Source organism: Xiphophorus hellerii, chromosome 21 (genome assembly GCF_003331165.1).
Source record: "Xiphophorus hellerii strain 12219 chromosome 21, Xiphophorus_hellerii-4.1, whole genome shotgun sequence".
NCBI lineage: Eukaryota > Metazoa > Chordata > Actinopteri > Cyprinodontiformes > Poeciliidae > Xiphophorus > Xiphophorus hellerii.
Window position 1 is genome coordinate 24,336,013 of NC_045692.1, and position 14,512 is coordinate 24,350,524.

Sequence of the window (14,512 nt, forward strand, 5' to 3'; positions counted from 1 at the left end):
TCTCTGATTGGCTGATCGGCGAGTCACGGAGCTCTCCGATTGGCCGACTCACCGTAATGCAGCTTGACGATGAAGGGGTGGTTGACCTCCACCAGGATGTCCCTCTCCATCTTGGTTCTGACCCGGTCGCGAACTGGAAAACACAGAAACCTCCAGATTAAAGGTGCAGCAGCGCCGCTTGACTGAGCTCCGGAGAGGAAGAGGAGGAGGACACGGTGATGACGATGACTCGGGATGAAGCAGACTCGTCTGCAGCAGCAGATGGTGTTTGGTTGGAGATCAGCCTCCTTTCAGGGGTTTATTTCTCCCTCCTGCTTTTTTCGTCCGTCTCATGAGAAAGTGTGAAATTCCATTTTGGGAGATGACGTCCGACAATCCACAGAAGAAGAAACACGTTTCTGTCGTTTTCACAGAGAGAAACTAAACTAGCTTCAATAAAACTGACTCACTGTGAGTCTGTATGTATTTATACGTATGTAATCCATATAACAGACGTATAATCCAGATTACAGCCGGTATTTACACCCCATAAAAAAACAACTTTAAACTCAAATACAATTTAGTGCAATTGATAACGTGTCCAACATCTGGCTAGCCATTTCTCCTGCTAGCGCTAGTGGAGCATGTTTGTTTTGGTTCTATTTACCCAGAATGCCCTGCGTTGTAGTCTACTTCCTGGTTTTGGAGCGTTCTTTTGAATCAATTTTCTGAGCCGAGTTTCAAAAGTCAATTTCTTTCACTTTTGAAACTAAGAAAAATTTCAACTTTCAAAATTCAGAAATGTTCATGTTTTTTCTAAAAAGCTTCTTAATATCAAAATATCTGAGTTTTTCAAGCAAATGTTGGACTTTTTAAACTCAGAAATTAAAAATTTTTCTAGAACATTTCTGATTAATCTCAAAGTGTACGAGTTTTTTTTCTAGAAAATTTGTGACTTTTGGAGATCTGAAATATTTTGTCTTTTCTAGAAAATTTCTGAGATTAATCTCAAAATTTTATTAGGTGTTTTTTTCTATCTCTAATGATCCTCATCCACCCAATCTGGCAACGCTGCAGTTCTGTGTTCTTGTTGTCATTCTCTTACTGTGCTGCGGCGCCACCGACTGGCCCGGCGGACTTACTACACCATTTTCTGTGGATGCACATTTCTTCTTTATCGTTTACCAAAATACACCGTGGTAGTTTCTGTGATCTGGTAGCAGCAGGACGGAGATTGTCGGACTGAATCCAAACCAAAACAACAGATTTTCAGTTTTCAGGAGGGACAGAGGTGCAGCCAGGTGTGTTTACCTTTCAGCGTGGCTTTCTTCAGGACCTTCATGGCGTAGAGCTGACCTGCGTCCGGTCCTGTGACCTTCCTCACCAGAAACACCTGCAGACCGGAGGCGAGTTCATTCAGAAAGATGACGACATCCAGACTCTGCCGCCGTTTGGTACCGGAACCGACTCACCTTCCCAAACGAACCCTGACCCAGAACTTTCCGGAGCTCGAACTGCCGCGGGTCGGCCTTCTCCGACCCCTCCTTCACATGGTGGGTGATGCTGATCTCTTTGATGGGAACGTCATCCTGCAGCACAAACACCACCATCTTCATGTCAAACTTTATTTTTAGAGTTTTACTCAGCAGAAGATGCAGGAAAAGTTTAACAACAAACAAGTTTCCATTCCTGGAAAATGATTAAAAATACTCTGTGTGACATATTTTCCTTTCTGTTGTCTCTGTTTCTCTCGTGTCATTTCCTTTCCACTACGGTCATATTTAGAATAAATTAGAATAAGTGCACATTTTGAAAAACAAAAGCCTTTGACCAGATGTCCACATATATGGATTAAAACATTTTTATTGGTCTGATGTGATATTCTAACCTCAAATATCATGTTTTCATTTGGTGGAAGCAGAAAATTACCACAATAAGCATCTCTTCCTTCTTTTCTCCTTCATTTAAACTTTCTCTAACTCCTCCACTTTTTTCCTTCCTTTTTCCATTATTCTCTCATTTCCTCCATTTTTATTAAACATTTATTTCTTCCCCTAACTCTATTTTACAGTCCCTTGGAAAAATGTTAATTGTGAAGTAAATCCCCCAAAGCCTGGAAACTGAATTAGAATAAAATCATTTTATTGGCTGCTGCTCCGCCTGGCAGGAATAAATTATCTATTATGTAAATTATTTCCTTATTTTCCAACCAAAGTCATCCTGATGTGTTCATTTTTAAACTGATCCAGTTTAATTCAGCTCAACCTACACAATAATAAAGTTTATTTTCACTTAAAATGTGAATTTGTTCAACCAGCAAACAAACTATCTCCATTAATTTCCTCATCCGGACCAGAACTCTTACCATTAAACTTATTTTTTACATTTTTCTTTTCTCTATTTCCAGGTTAAAATTTGAAGCAAACAAAAGGAGGATTCTGTTGTTCCCAGTCCAGGTTGATGGATTCCCATTGATGGATTCCCATTGATGCCTTCATGCGTTTCCTCGTACTGCCTGCTGAGTGCTTCACATTAAAATTAATGTGCAACGATTTGACTGTAAACACAAAACATCAGCCGGATGCACCGATTTCAAAATGTAGACCCAAACCAATATATTTACTGGTGTTATATAGCAATATTTACTGATTTATATTTTATATATCAGTATAAATTTTGGATAAGCATGATAAATTAAAATTAATTTTGTTTACAGAGACATTATAATCCATTTTATTTACTATTTAGGTTGTATGCAGATTTTTATTTATTGTTTTTGGTTGTGTTTTATTTTGGATATTTAAAACATCTTCCAGTTGCAGTGTTATGTTTTCTTTACAAAATGAAAGTTTAGTGATATTTAAGAGGGAGAATTATTATTCTATTATCAATATATTCTCAAAACAACAATATTATCGTTTATCGCAATAATTTCTGGCACAATTTATCCTTCAGAACAATTTGTTATTGTGACAGATTATATATATATATATATATGTGTGTGTGTGTGTGTGTGAGAGATTATGCTGATGATTAATCGATTATTCTAACAATTAATTGATTAGTCAGTGCCAAGAAAATTGGTACATTCTGCAGATTTTTTATGCATTTCTGGTATATTATTAAAATACATTAAAAGATACACAAAAGTAATTTAATTATTTTTTAAGTAAGAAAATAAAAATTTCCTAAAACTCAGTAACATTATTCCTTTAGTGAACTTTTAATCATTTGTATTAAATAAAGCATCTGCAGCTAAATAAATCACTTCCAGCATCAACATGTGAAAATCTCAAACCTTTTTACTAAAATGATAATAAATACGGTGCAGGGCTGAACTGGGATTATTGTTTGGATTAATTGCAAAAGGTGATTAATAAGAGATTGTTTTTTTCTTCACCTGCCAGTAAAACATATTTTCCATCTTAAATGCAAAATGATCAGATTTTTGGTCGTTTTAATTTAATATAGTTTAGAATATGTTGTTTTTTGGAAAAATTATTTTTTTTTGGTTTTGTTTTTTTTTGCTTTGTGGCGCCAACTTGCTCCGAGTGTCGACTGCGAGCAATTAATCGATTATTTCAATAGTCAATTGATCATGATTAATCGTTTCGGTCTTAATTAGACATACAACATTTTGACACCATAAAAAATAACAACGCAGTTCGTGTTGCTTCTCTACTTCAGTTAAACTACCCACAATCCAACACTGCGTCACTGTCACATGACCAAACAAACAAAATCGGACCAGTGTCACTTAGCCTGGTTCCGATGTGTTGAAATCTGCATGCAACACTCAAACAACAAGGTCAGAGCAGGTTGTATCCGATCAATAAAAGGTGATTTAGCAGCTGAGCCATTACTGATCGATTTCTGAACTCGTTTTTCATCGGTGGAGGATTCCCAGCAGGGTGCGGCTGAGCGCCGTCGTCCCTCCAGGGTTTCGTCCTGAGCTGCAGAAACATCCAGGAGCGATCAGATGTTTTGCTCTCCGTTTCATGTGAGTCACAGGTTTCCCGCCTGTTCGTCATCCAAACAGCAGGAAATCCCGGTTGTCATGGAGACGCCCTGAAACCTGCTGCAGTTCAGAAACACTGAACAACCTCCAACTCCTGCTAAGGATCCTGAACTCACCAACCAAACAGGTAAATAAACCCGGCATCCCCTTCATCTGCATACCTGCAGCTCCCAGGTGGGCGACCTGCCGGCTGCCAGGTGCCCCAATGGATTCTGGGTCCTGCAGTCCTGAAAACGCCTCAGCTTCTGTGGCGCCAACATGCTCCGAGTGTCGACTGCGAGGCGGCAGGACGGAGCCGGCGCTGCCTCTCTCTCTCTCTCCCTGAGACAACGCCTCTCTCTCTCTCCTCCCTCACTTCTTCTATCTTTATTTGAACTGTTCTCACCTCTCCCTTCCTGTTTGCACCTCTTCATCTCTTCATTAGCGGTTTTTGTTCCCCAACGGGAAGCTGTGCAGCAGAAATCTCCAGTTTCTCTGGTAAATTAGATTCAAACTCAAATCCACTGTTAAAAGTGACCGATTATGCTTCCTTGAACAGGTTAGGATGCGTCTATGGCCTATACAAATCATTTTCAATACACTTTTTGCATAAAATCATTCTTTGATAATGAGACTTTAGTCTACTTTCAGAATGAGCTCTGTCACTTTAAATCCAAATAAGTTGCTGCTAGCCACGCCCCCCAACTCAACTCCATGTGAAAATGGCGGCTAACAGATGCGCAATTACACAACCATACATCTTTGAAAAGCAGAAGTAAAGCCTCCTGCACAACCAACAGAAAAGCAGCCAGTGGTTTCTGGATGAATAGCCAACAACAAAACTCTTGTCTTTTCCAGCAGCCATTGTACAGTGCATACAGCGGTAAAACAAGCTGACCAAACATGCTGGAACTCTGCTGAGTTTTAGTGAACTCTTGATCATTTGAAGCATCTGCAGCTAAAAAATCTAACATGTCAAAACCTTCTGCTTGACTGAACATCAACACTTGGTAATATGAATATCAACCTTTTTGATTAACTGATTAATAATTAAATAGTAAAAGGTGCTTAGTAGGATTTTTTTTAACAATCTGAACCAGGTGAAGCTAAAACTGCAGTTTGAGGAGTTCTGGGTCGAACAGATTTACAGACAAAAGGTTTTTTTTATCTTAAATGCAAAATGTTTATATTTTCTGTACAGTTTTGGCTTAATTATTGCTCTGAATGTGTTGTTCTTTCAGCAAATTACCTTTTTTGTTTGAAAAACTAACAATTAATCGATTGCTAAATCAGTTGACGATTATTTCAATAACCGGTTAGTAGGCGATTGAAATAACTGATTAATCAGTCCTGATCTAAATTATTATTTTTTATGTTATTCTCCATTATATTTGGGATAGGATGACACATTTCCATCCAAAATCATGACATCACAGACGAAAGCAGCTCCAGTTTCCACAAAAAGATTATGCAGCTAAACATTTAATTTGCGCTGCATGTAATTAGCTTCAGAAGCAACACAGCTCCGACTGAACCGACCGCGCACCTGAACCACACAGCAGCTGATAAAAACAGACTCTGGACGGTTTGTCTGCGCTTGGAGGGCTGACAGGTTTCTGAATGTTGACATTTCAAATCATGGCTTTGTGCTTGCGTGTGTGTGTGTGTGTTTGTGTGTGTGTGTGTGAGTCAGATCACAGATGGAGGATCAGAGCCGAAGTGACAGGATGCTCATGTAGCACCTCCTGATTACAGGAATAAAAACTGAAAGTCCTGCACCTGTTTCTGCAGAAACTGCACAAAGCAGCGGACTCAGGTACGGCTCACCTGCGTCCGCCCACACCGGGATCTAACCTGCAAATTTATGGTGCAAAATGATAAAAATTAAGCAATCAAAACCAAAAACTGGCAGCAGTTAATTTTTTCCAACTCCTCTGCTGACTGGTGGATCCTGAGTCACAGTTATGAAAAAAAAGGTAAAAAAGTTTTTTGTTGGTTAAACAAATAGAAAAGTTGCCCTTTAGTCACTGAATCATGAGGCGTTAATAAAAACCTGGCAACGTCAAATTTCTCATAAATCAGCAGGAAATCAGTGAGATAAAGCAGAACTGGACTGGAGCAAAAAATTTAAAACGCAAATAACTGAAAGCCCTGATTAAACCGGCCAAGATAAGACAAAAAAATAAACTAAATAACACAAATACATAAAATTAACCAAGAAAAGATATTCAAAAATGAACCTACATATAAAAAATACAAGATGAGAAAAAATAAGCTAAGTTAAATTAAGCCAAAAGATTAGCCAAACAAAGATACTAAATTAGATAATATGATGTAATATTAACCCAGATATAAAAAGATGCAAAAGGATAAAATAAACTACAAAATTAACTAACAGAATATAAAAATATACAACAAATTAAATATAAGACAAAGATGTATTAATAAGACTTTACTGGCAAATCTTAAAACAAGATAAGCATAGATAATCTTAGGTTAACTAAAAACCTCAGATTAGCTAAACTAAGCACAAATAAACTAGAATAAGACAAGGTTTGTTTAATTTAAACAAAGATTGTTTGAGCTAAAATAAGAAAAACAAACCAAGTAAGACAGGATTACCAAAGTTTACTACAGTAAACTGCGATAAATTAAGCTTAAACTAAATAAAATAAGCTAAAACAGCTCAAGATAATCAAGTTAAAATAGTTTTAATCCATAGTTCTTCAAACTTCTTGGTTCAAAAACCCTGTAAAGAAACGTCGCCTCGTGTTTTTGTGACTAACTCACAGGAACAAAGAGCCTAAACATCCTCAACACACAACTGGACCAACCCTTGAATTTACAAGCCTTTTTATGCCTGAATGATTCATATATGAGAGAGATGTTCCTTCACAACCAAAACAAAAACATTCCTCTGAACGCTGCCCAGACCTGCACTGGAAACCAGTGAAAAAGCTGCAGAAGTCCAAGAAAAACTCGAATTGAAGCCTCAGAAACTTGGAGAATTCCCGATGAAGAAAAACAAAGGAAAAGAAATTCCTTTATCAGTCAGAAAATTCAACTAAACGACTAAATTTCATTGTTTGTTACCAACTCCAACCTAAAAATCCAATATGGTTTTAAATAAATAAAATATTTCCACATCTGACTGTTTTTATCTTTGTTCTGATGAGTCAAAGTCCATATTTCCTTTATTCTGTGACTCAGGTGATAATTTCTGACAGGTTGGCTTCATATCTGTTCACTGTGAGATAATATAATTATAATTAAGAGGCAATGTGAGCAAATTCAATCAGCTGAGCAAAAATCCCCAGTGGAAACATTACGGAGCAATAATATTAAATCAACACAAACCGTGAGCCGATTTTTATCCTCTGAGCAAACAGAGATAACGACGTTTCTGCAACAAACCGGGAAATATCACCAACTAACAGAAACACTAAATACTATTTAACATGTAAAGAAAACAACAAGAACTAGAGGTTACAGAAAGAGCTGCTGCGTTCTGTAGGATAAGAAGGAAATTCCTGTTTCCAGATTATTAATTATTCATTTATTCACCGTGTTTGCAGTCAGATTATTTACCTTTTATTACAGGTAATCACAAGTTGTAAAGGTTTATTCTGCAAACATGAAGCCAAACAACAGAAATAATCTAACAGAATATTAGTGAAGATAAATCAGTTTATGACATTAACTAAAATTAATCTGATTAAACATTTTTATCTGGGTTGTTTTCTTCTAGGAAGCTTGTTTTGATTCAATAATTCCTTGATAAAGTTTAAAAAGTTCTGGCAGATTATTTCACTTATTACCTGGGGAAATTGTTTTTATCTGAAAATGGAACTAGAACTTTTTCATCAATATTAATAAATTATTGACTTCAAACAAGCTCCTATACATCTTGCTGAAAAGTTACATGTGAGTTAGTTTAGTTTTGTACTGAGATGTTTGCACTAAAAACATTTGGTAAGGAGTTTTTGCAGCTTAAACCATTCCACCATTTTCTGAGAAACGTATAAAAACAAACATCTGTTGGCGTTAAATCGCAGGATTACTCACAGCCTCACTCAGGGATTCTGGTCCACAACACTCTAAAGCTTTCAGTTTCTCCAGCCCGGGTTTCTCCCAGCAGCCGGCGCCGCTGTCCGACCCGGAGGAGAGCAGGAACCGGCGGAGGGACTTCAGCCGCCTGAGCGCTCTGACCAGGCCGGCGGCGGCGCTGGCGGCGCAGGCGGAGCAGCCGGTCATGGTGCGTCACGGTGGGATCCCTCTCTGAGCCGAGCGAGGTCTCCGGCTGTTTTCAGGACTGCAGCTGTAACCTTCCACCCAGAGTTTCCAGCAGATGTCCTGGAGATCCCCGCTGCCGCTGACCAATCACCAAACACCACGAGGAGCACAACTCCCACTGCAAATTCCCCATCAGCACCGCAAATACCCCAACATGGGAAGGTGGCTGTCTATGATTAGAAGGAAGTTTCTATCTCTTATTTACATATAAAAAACAAACAAGCCGACTGTTTGAACTCTAAAGCTTCTTCTAATTCACAGATTAAAGAAAGAACCAAATACTGGTATGAGCAGAGTTACTAAAAAGAATCAGGATAAATAAAGAGAAAAACAGCTGGTTTGTTTTTTGTGTTTTCACACCTGATTGTCACATAAAACTGATATGATTGGAGATTAAAACTCCATCATCTGCTCCACCTCCAGCTGCTGCAGTTCTCTGAGTCAAACCAACCTGTTCCCCTCCTGGCCTGTGGGGGCGCTGCACCAAGAACCACTGAAGGAAACGACACAGAAACCTCTGAAGACACTGAGAGCAACTTCCTTCTTCACCAGATAGAAACTAAAACATTGACTAACGACAAAGAGACATTTCTCCAGCTATTGCTAGGCTAGTATGTTTGTTTTGGTTGAATTTACCCAGAATGCCCTGCGCTTCGGTCCACTTCCTGCTTCTGGAGCGCTCTCTGGTCCGCTTGGCGTTCACATATGCATTCAGACCAAACCAGAGTTCACTTCAACCGAACCCAGACCGAGGTTCGTAAGCAGACCAGAGTTCAATTAGCATTCACACTTCCCCAAACGAACCGGGCTTTGACTAGGCAAACGCACCGTTTTTACGCTCCTCACCGGTCCAAAACCACAAACTAACCCACGTCTTCCAGCTTGTGGCTGAATATTCAACTGCTCCGGTTGGCAAACTGGTAAAGTTCATTTAAACTGGTTTGGGACCATTTTCCTGTCTTTTTAAAACATCTGGTTCTTGATTTCAGGTGGAAGTGAAGAATCTGGCAGTATGCCTGTCATAATTTACTGGATGATTAATTATTGTGGTAAACGATAATATTGTTGTTTTAACACCATTAATATATTGATAATGGCAAAATGATGCAAGCTGGACTCAACACTGGAACATCTTTTAAATATCTAGAAAACAAAATGACCAAAAATCATAAATAAAATTCCTAAACAGAATCTATCAAATATTAATTAACATCCATCTTCAAAACTTTGTATTTTTGAAAATCAAGTGGACAAATTTCATATTATAATAAATATTATACAGCTGTTAATGAAAGGAATCATCTGGATTTAAAAGCGGTAAAAGAGCTGCTATATAAAGATGTAAAATTATACGAATAAAAATGTTTCACTGCTGTCAAAACTCATTAATTATTCAGACATACTAAAATATAGATAAATAAAAATTGCAGATACTTTTGGTTTCTTGCCAAGAAAACCAGAGAATTTAAATAAAATCTGTTTTTTAGACGCACACTTGATAAAATAACATGTTAAATTTTTAATAACTTCATAAACTAAAATTAAATATTTTATTTTTCCAGCTCCGGTGAAGCAGACGAATAAATCCAGCTGACGTAACAAACGCTGACGCAAACCCAGGAACTCAAACATGTTTAAAACTCCCAGCTGATCCCCTACAGCAGAAACACAATGCTGCCCCCCCACCGCCGCGACCTTTGACCCCGCAGGCAGGAAATCCTCCACCTGTCAGCGCCCGTCTCTCCCAAACACAATGTACACAATGCTGCCGACGGTCCGCCTGACGTTTCTTGGATTACCTCCACCTGTTGTCGCCTCGGCTCCCTGTGAACTGGTTTCCACTGGAACCAGTGGGACTCAGACCGCGGACTGGGAGGGAAACTGCTGGTTCTCTAAAACCTGTTACATAACCAACCAGTTAAATAACGCAGTCTTCCTGTTTCTTTGTTCCCTCTGGTTGTATAATATCTGTAATAATGTCTGAAATTTATCAATTATTTTAAAAATTATGTTTTTTAAACTGTCAGGATTTATAATCATCCTTTAAATACCTGACAGAGTTTATAAATTAAGCTTAAACTAAACGTTAAAGGCATTTATTTACATTATATAAATAAATGTACATAAAATACATTTTAAATTTACGATAAAAAACCTTCTCTTTCTGTAAAAACGTTTAGTAAAATCTCCTCAAGTGGCGGTTTTAGCTTCACCCGATTCAGGAATGTTATTTTATTGCAGTTTAAGCAATAATGTTAATTTTCTTTTTATTGTCATTATTTTTTATTTGCATTTTCTAGATATATATGCAATATTCATTACGAGGTTGAATTAAAAATTTGAACATGCCATTTTTTTTATCTGATTAATCGTTAATTAAGCGATTAGACTTTAAAAAATGTAATAAATAGTTATTAACATCACTTATTAGCACAGAATATCATGATAAAACTTTATCGCCGAGCCGTATCGGAACCACAGATATCGGTATCGGAAGTGAAAAAGGTTCATCACTAATCGGGGACGCAAACTAAAAAATAAAATAAATGAACGAAGCGTCCAGAGAAGTTTGAGCGCTGAACTTTATTCACCTGGCAGGAACAAGAGGACAGGAAGCCGACACCACATTCACATCCTTATTAACTCCGGTAATAAAAATAGACGCGGCCGCGACTCGAGCAATAATCCCAAACACACCGACGATGAAGAGGATGAGGATGATGATGTTTATCCTCCAACTCTCTGTTTACGCTGCTGAAGCTTCAACTCCAAAAGCTTTTTCCACTGTTGTTCACAGTTTGACTGTCAGCGGGTCAAAGCATCAACCAAAACGTCGATGTGTGTGTGTGTGGGTGTGTGTGTGTGTGTGTTGCGCAGCTTCTCCATGGCAGCAGCGATCATGGATTCCATTCCAGACAATCTGCGCCCTCTAAGCCCGTTACGCAATCAAATTAACGGGCCGGATGGTCACCGCACTGACAGACACACAAACGCTCAGGATGTGTCAGGACGTGGGTTCAGATAACACACACACACACACACCCACACACACCCACACACAAACACACACACGCACACACACACACACACACACACAGAGCGGTGAGTCAAAGCAGGGGAACTCTGAGCTTAATAAAATCGTCCGCTGCTAAATGAGAGCTAAATATCTGAGCTGCAAGTCGGAAACAAAGAAGAAGAAGAGCGCCACCTACAGGAACAGATTTCCAAATATTTCTATTTAAATACACAAAACATCTACAATAAACTTTACTCAAGATTTAAACTAGTTTTACTTTATTTTCTGGTACTACACTGCAAAAAATAACAAATCTTACAAAGTATTTTTATTTTCCACTGCAAATAATTCAGTATGTTTAAAATAAAAACAAAACTAATTTACAAGCAACTTTTCTAGTTACAAATCATTTCATTTTAGAGAAAACAAGCCAGCGATTCTATGAAAAATGTAAAAAAAAGCTTCAACGAAGCTAAAATTGTTTGATTTCTGCAAAAACAGAAATGTTACCAAACAATTTTTTTGTCTTGTTTTTAGTCCAAATATCTCAAAACACAAAACAAGATAAAACTAACTTATAAGTTACATTTCAGCAAGATATAGACGCTTCTTTTCCTTAATATATAAGATAAATTATTAGTTCCACTGGAAGATTATTTCCTTTAAAACGTGAAAAATGTCTTCATATAATTTAAATAATCTGCCAGATGAACCGGTACTCATTAAAATCAATATTAAATAAATATAAATTATTGACTTGAAATAAGCTCCTATATTTTTCTGAAAAGTTACTTATAAGTTAGTTTTGTGTTATTTTAAGTGAACTGAAATATTTGCACTAGAAACAGAAATACTTGGTGAGATTTTGTGTTTTTGCTGCGTTCATCTAATCATACTAGATTTTTTTTTTTTAAGCTTTTTAAAGTTTTCCATAAAATCTTAGGCTAAAAAAAAATCTACAAAATAAATTTCCATTATTGCTCAGTTGCAGTTCGGTCTCCAGCTAAAGATTACTTCAGTAATCAATTATTCCATTGATTATTTTCACAATTAATCGGATAAAAAATGGTCACATTCTGCAGGTTTTTCATTTAACTGTTTAAGTTTCTCTTGTAAAATATTAGAAATTAATTAAAAGATTAAAATAAAACAATTTAACAAGAAAATAAACATTTATTGGCTGTATTTTTTAATGAACCATTGATCATTTATAAAAGATGAAAAATCCTTCAGACATGAAAATGAGAAAAGCTCAGGAGTTTCTGCTGGATTGATCATCAATACAGTTAAATTTATGGATTAATCGATTGATCTTTGAACAGAATAAAGTGATTAAATTGAGTTTGTCTTATATGAACCAGATGAAGCTAAAACTGTAACCTGATCAATTCTGGGTAGAAAATACAGAAAAGCTTTAAATTTTTTGCATCTTAAATGTAAAATGTTTATATTTTTGTACAGTTTTAGCTTCATTGCTGCTCTGTTGTTTTTAATCACAAATATAAATATTTTTATCTGTTTGGTGCTAAATGACTTGCAGACGGCCTGATTCTGCGATCCACTGAGCGTCAGCCCTCGATCCAGCACATGTGAAAAAACTGCACATGTGAAAAAACTGCACATGTGATAAATGACAAATTTATGTTTTTACACAAGATTTTATTTTCTCATCATTAACTACAGAAAAGGATGTGCAGGATTTCTAAACTTTTATTTCTATATTGTCTAATATTACTGTATTAGCTGAAAATTCAGGAATAATTTATTCTCCAGGAAGTAAAAGAAGAAAATATTAGTCTCTGGTTCAAACTTAAACATTAAAGGAGAGAAGAGAAAATAAACGGGTTCACAGCTAATAAAGGTTTGAAAGTTAAATGTTTTAATCTTACAGCATCAAACTACCGATGCTGTTCAGATAAACTCCCACGTTTTCACTTTAACTCAAGTTTCCACCGAGTCGGAGAAAAACGACGTAAAGGAATAATTTCTGCTTCTTATGAAAGAGACGGAGGAAGACGGAAGATGTGGGAGGAAGAGTGAGGAGAGAGAGAGGCGGATGTGAGGGCGAGCGAGGGATCATTAAGAATGGATGAGGAGGAGTGATGAAGATCTTCATCAATAATTCAAGACTTTGGACAAAAAGATCCTGAATCAGAGCAGAGAGGATTCAGATCCTCCGGTTCTGAAGGAACCGATCCACCGCTGGGGACAAACTACCAGAGCTAAAGAGACAAAGAGAAAAACTACCGGAGATAAAGAGACAAACTACCGGAGCTAAAGAGACAAACTACCAGAGCTAAAGAGACAAACTACCGGAGCTAAAGAGACAAACTACCAGAGCTAAAGAGATAAACTACCGGAGATAAAGAGACAAACTACCAGAGCTAAAGAGACAAACTACCGGAGCTAAAGAGACAAACTACCAGAGCTAAAGAGACAAACTACCAGAGCTAAAGAGACAAACTACCAGAGCTAAAGAGACAAACTACCAGAGCTGAATGTTTCAATTTGCACTCTCTGAGAAAAACATTTCCTGTTTTAGTTTCACTTTTGAACCGCTAACGAGACGCTAACGAGTCAAGCTAACGAGTCAAGCTAACGAGCCGCTAACGAGCCGAAGCAACAGGAAGGCCTCCCAGATTCTCGTTAAATATTCAGGCTGCCATGATGAAAAGCCTCCTCCATTTTTTAGCTTCTCTGATCATCTGAAGGTTCATTTTTTATCTTTTTATGCCCCAAAAACATCAGTGAAGCCAGAAAGAGTCATTTCCAGAGCTACTTATAGAGGAGTCGATGTTTTAGAGAATAACTTCAGAAATGTTGTAGTTTGCTGACAAATGAACATAAAACACAAAAAATCTTTTTTTAAAGTCGTCCCTCCAAGTAGCCAGATTTGTTTGGTAGTTTAGCAGCCAGAGGTTTTAATGGTTTTAATGTTTTTCTTTGGACTTTGGCGTTTTGCTCTCATTCTCTGCACCTGACAACATGAAGCATCGTTTGTCTAACAGACTGGGACAAATTAAGAGTAAAATTAACGCAGACCTTAGATAATGGTCAAGTCTAAAGAAAACGCAGCCATGAAGGCAGATTACAGGAATATTTCACTTCTTGGGAATAAAATATGTCAAAAATGAGAGATTATGCCAGATTTTGACCCAGAGTCAGGGAGCTGTGGGGGCGGGTCATGCTGCGGGACGTGGAGCAAATGATTCGATCAAACGAGGCTC

At 37.4% G+C, this 14,512-nt stretch overlaps 1 protein-coding gene across 4 annotated transcripts in view; it reads right to left on the minus strand.

The window, feature by feature from the left end:
• rps6ka3b (ribosomal protein S6 kinase, polypeptide 3b) overlaps positions 1–14,512 on the minus strand; it is a 48,885-nt gene that overhangs the window by 12,478 nt on the left and 21,895 nt on the right. For 2 of the 4 annotated variants that reach the window (XM_032551958.1, XM_032551959.1), the window contains 3 exons: positions 1,452–1,568; positions 1,291–1,372; positions 53–133 (listed from right to left, as the gene is read on the minus strand). In XM_032551958.1, the coding sequence (XP_032407849.1) occupies positions 53–133; positions 1,291–1,372; positions 1,452–1,568 (280 nt within the window). Of the gene's footprint in view, positions 1–52; positions 134–1,290; positions 1,373–1,451; positions 1,569–8,041; positions 8,374–14,512 lie in introns of those variants that run through there. The other 2 variants (XM_032551957.1, XM_032551956.1) reach the window with 2 other exon arrangements.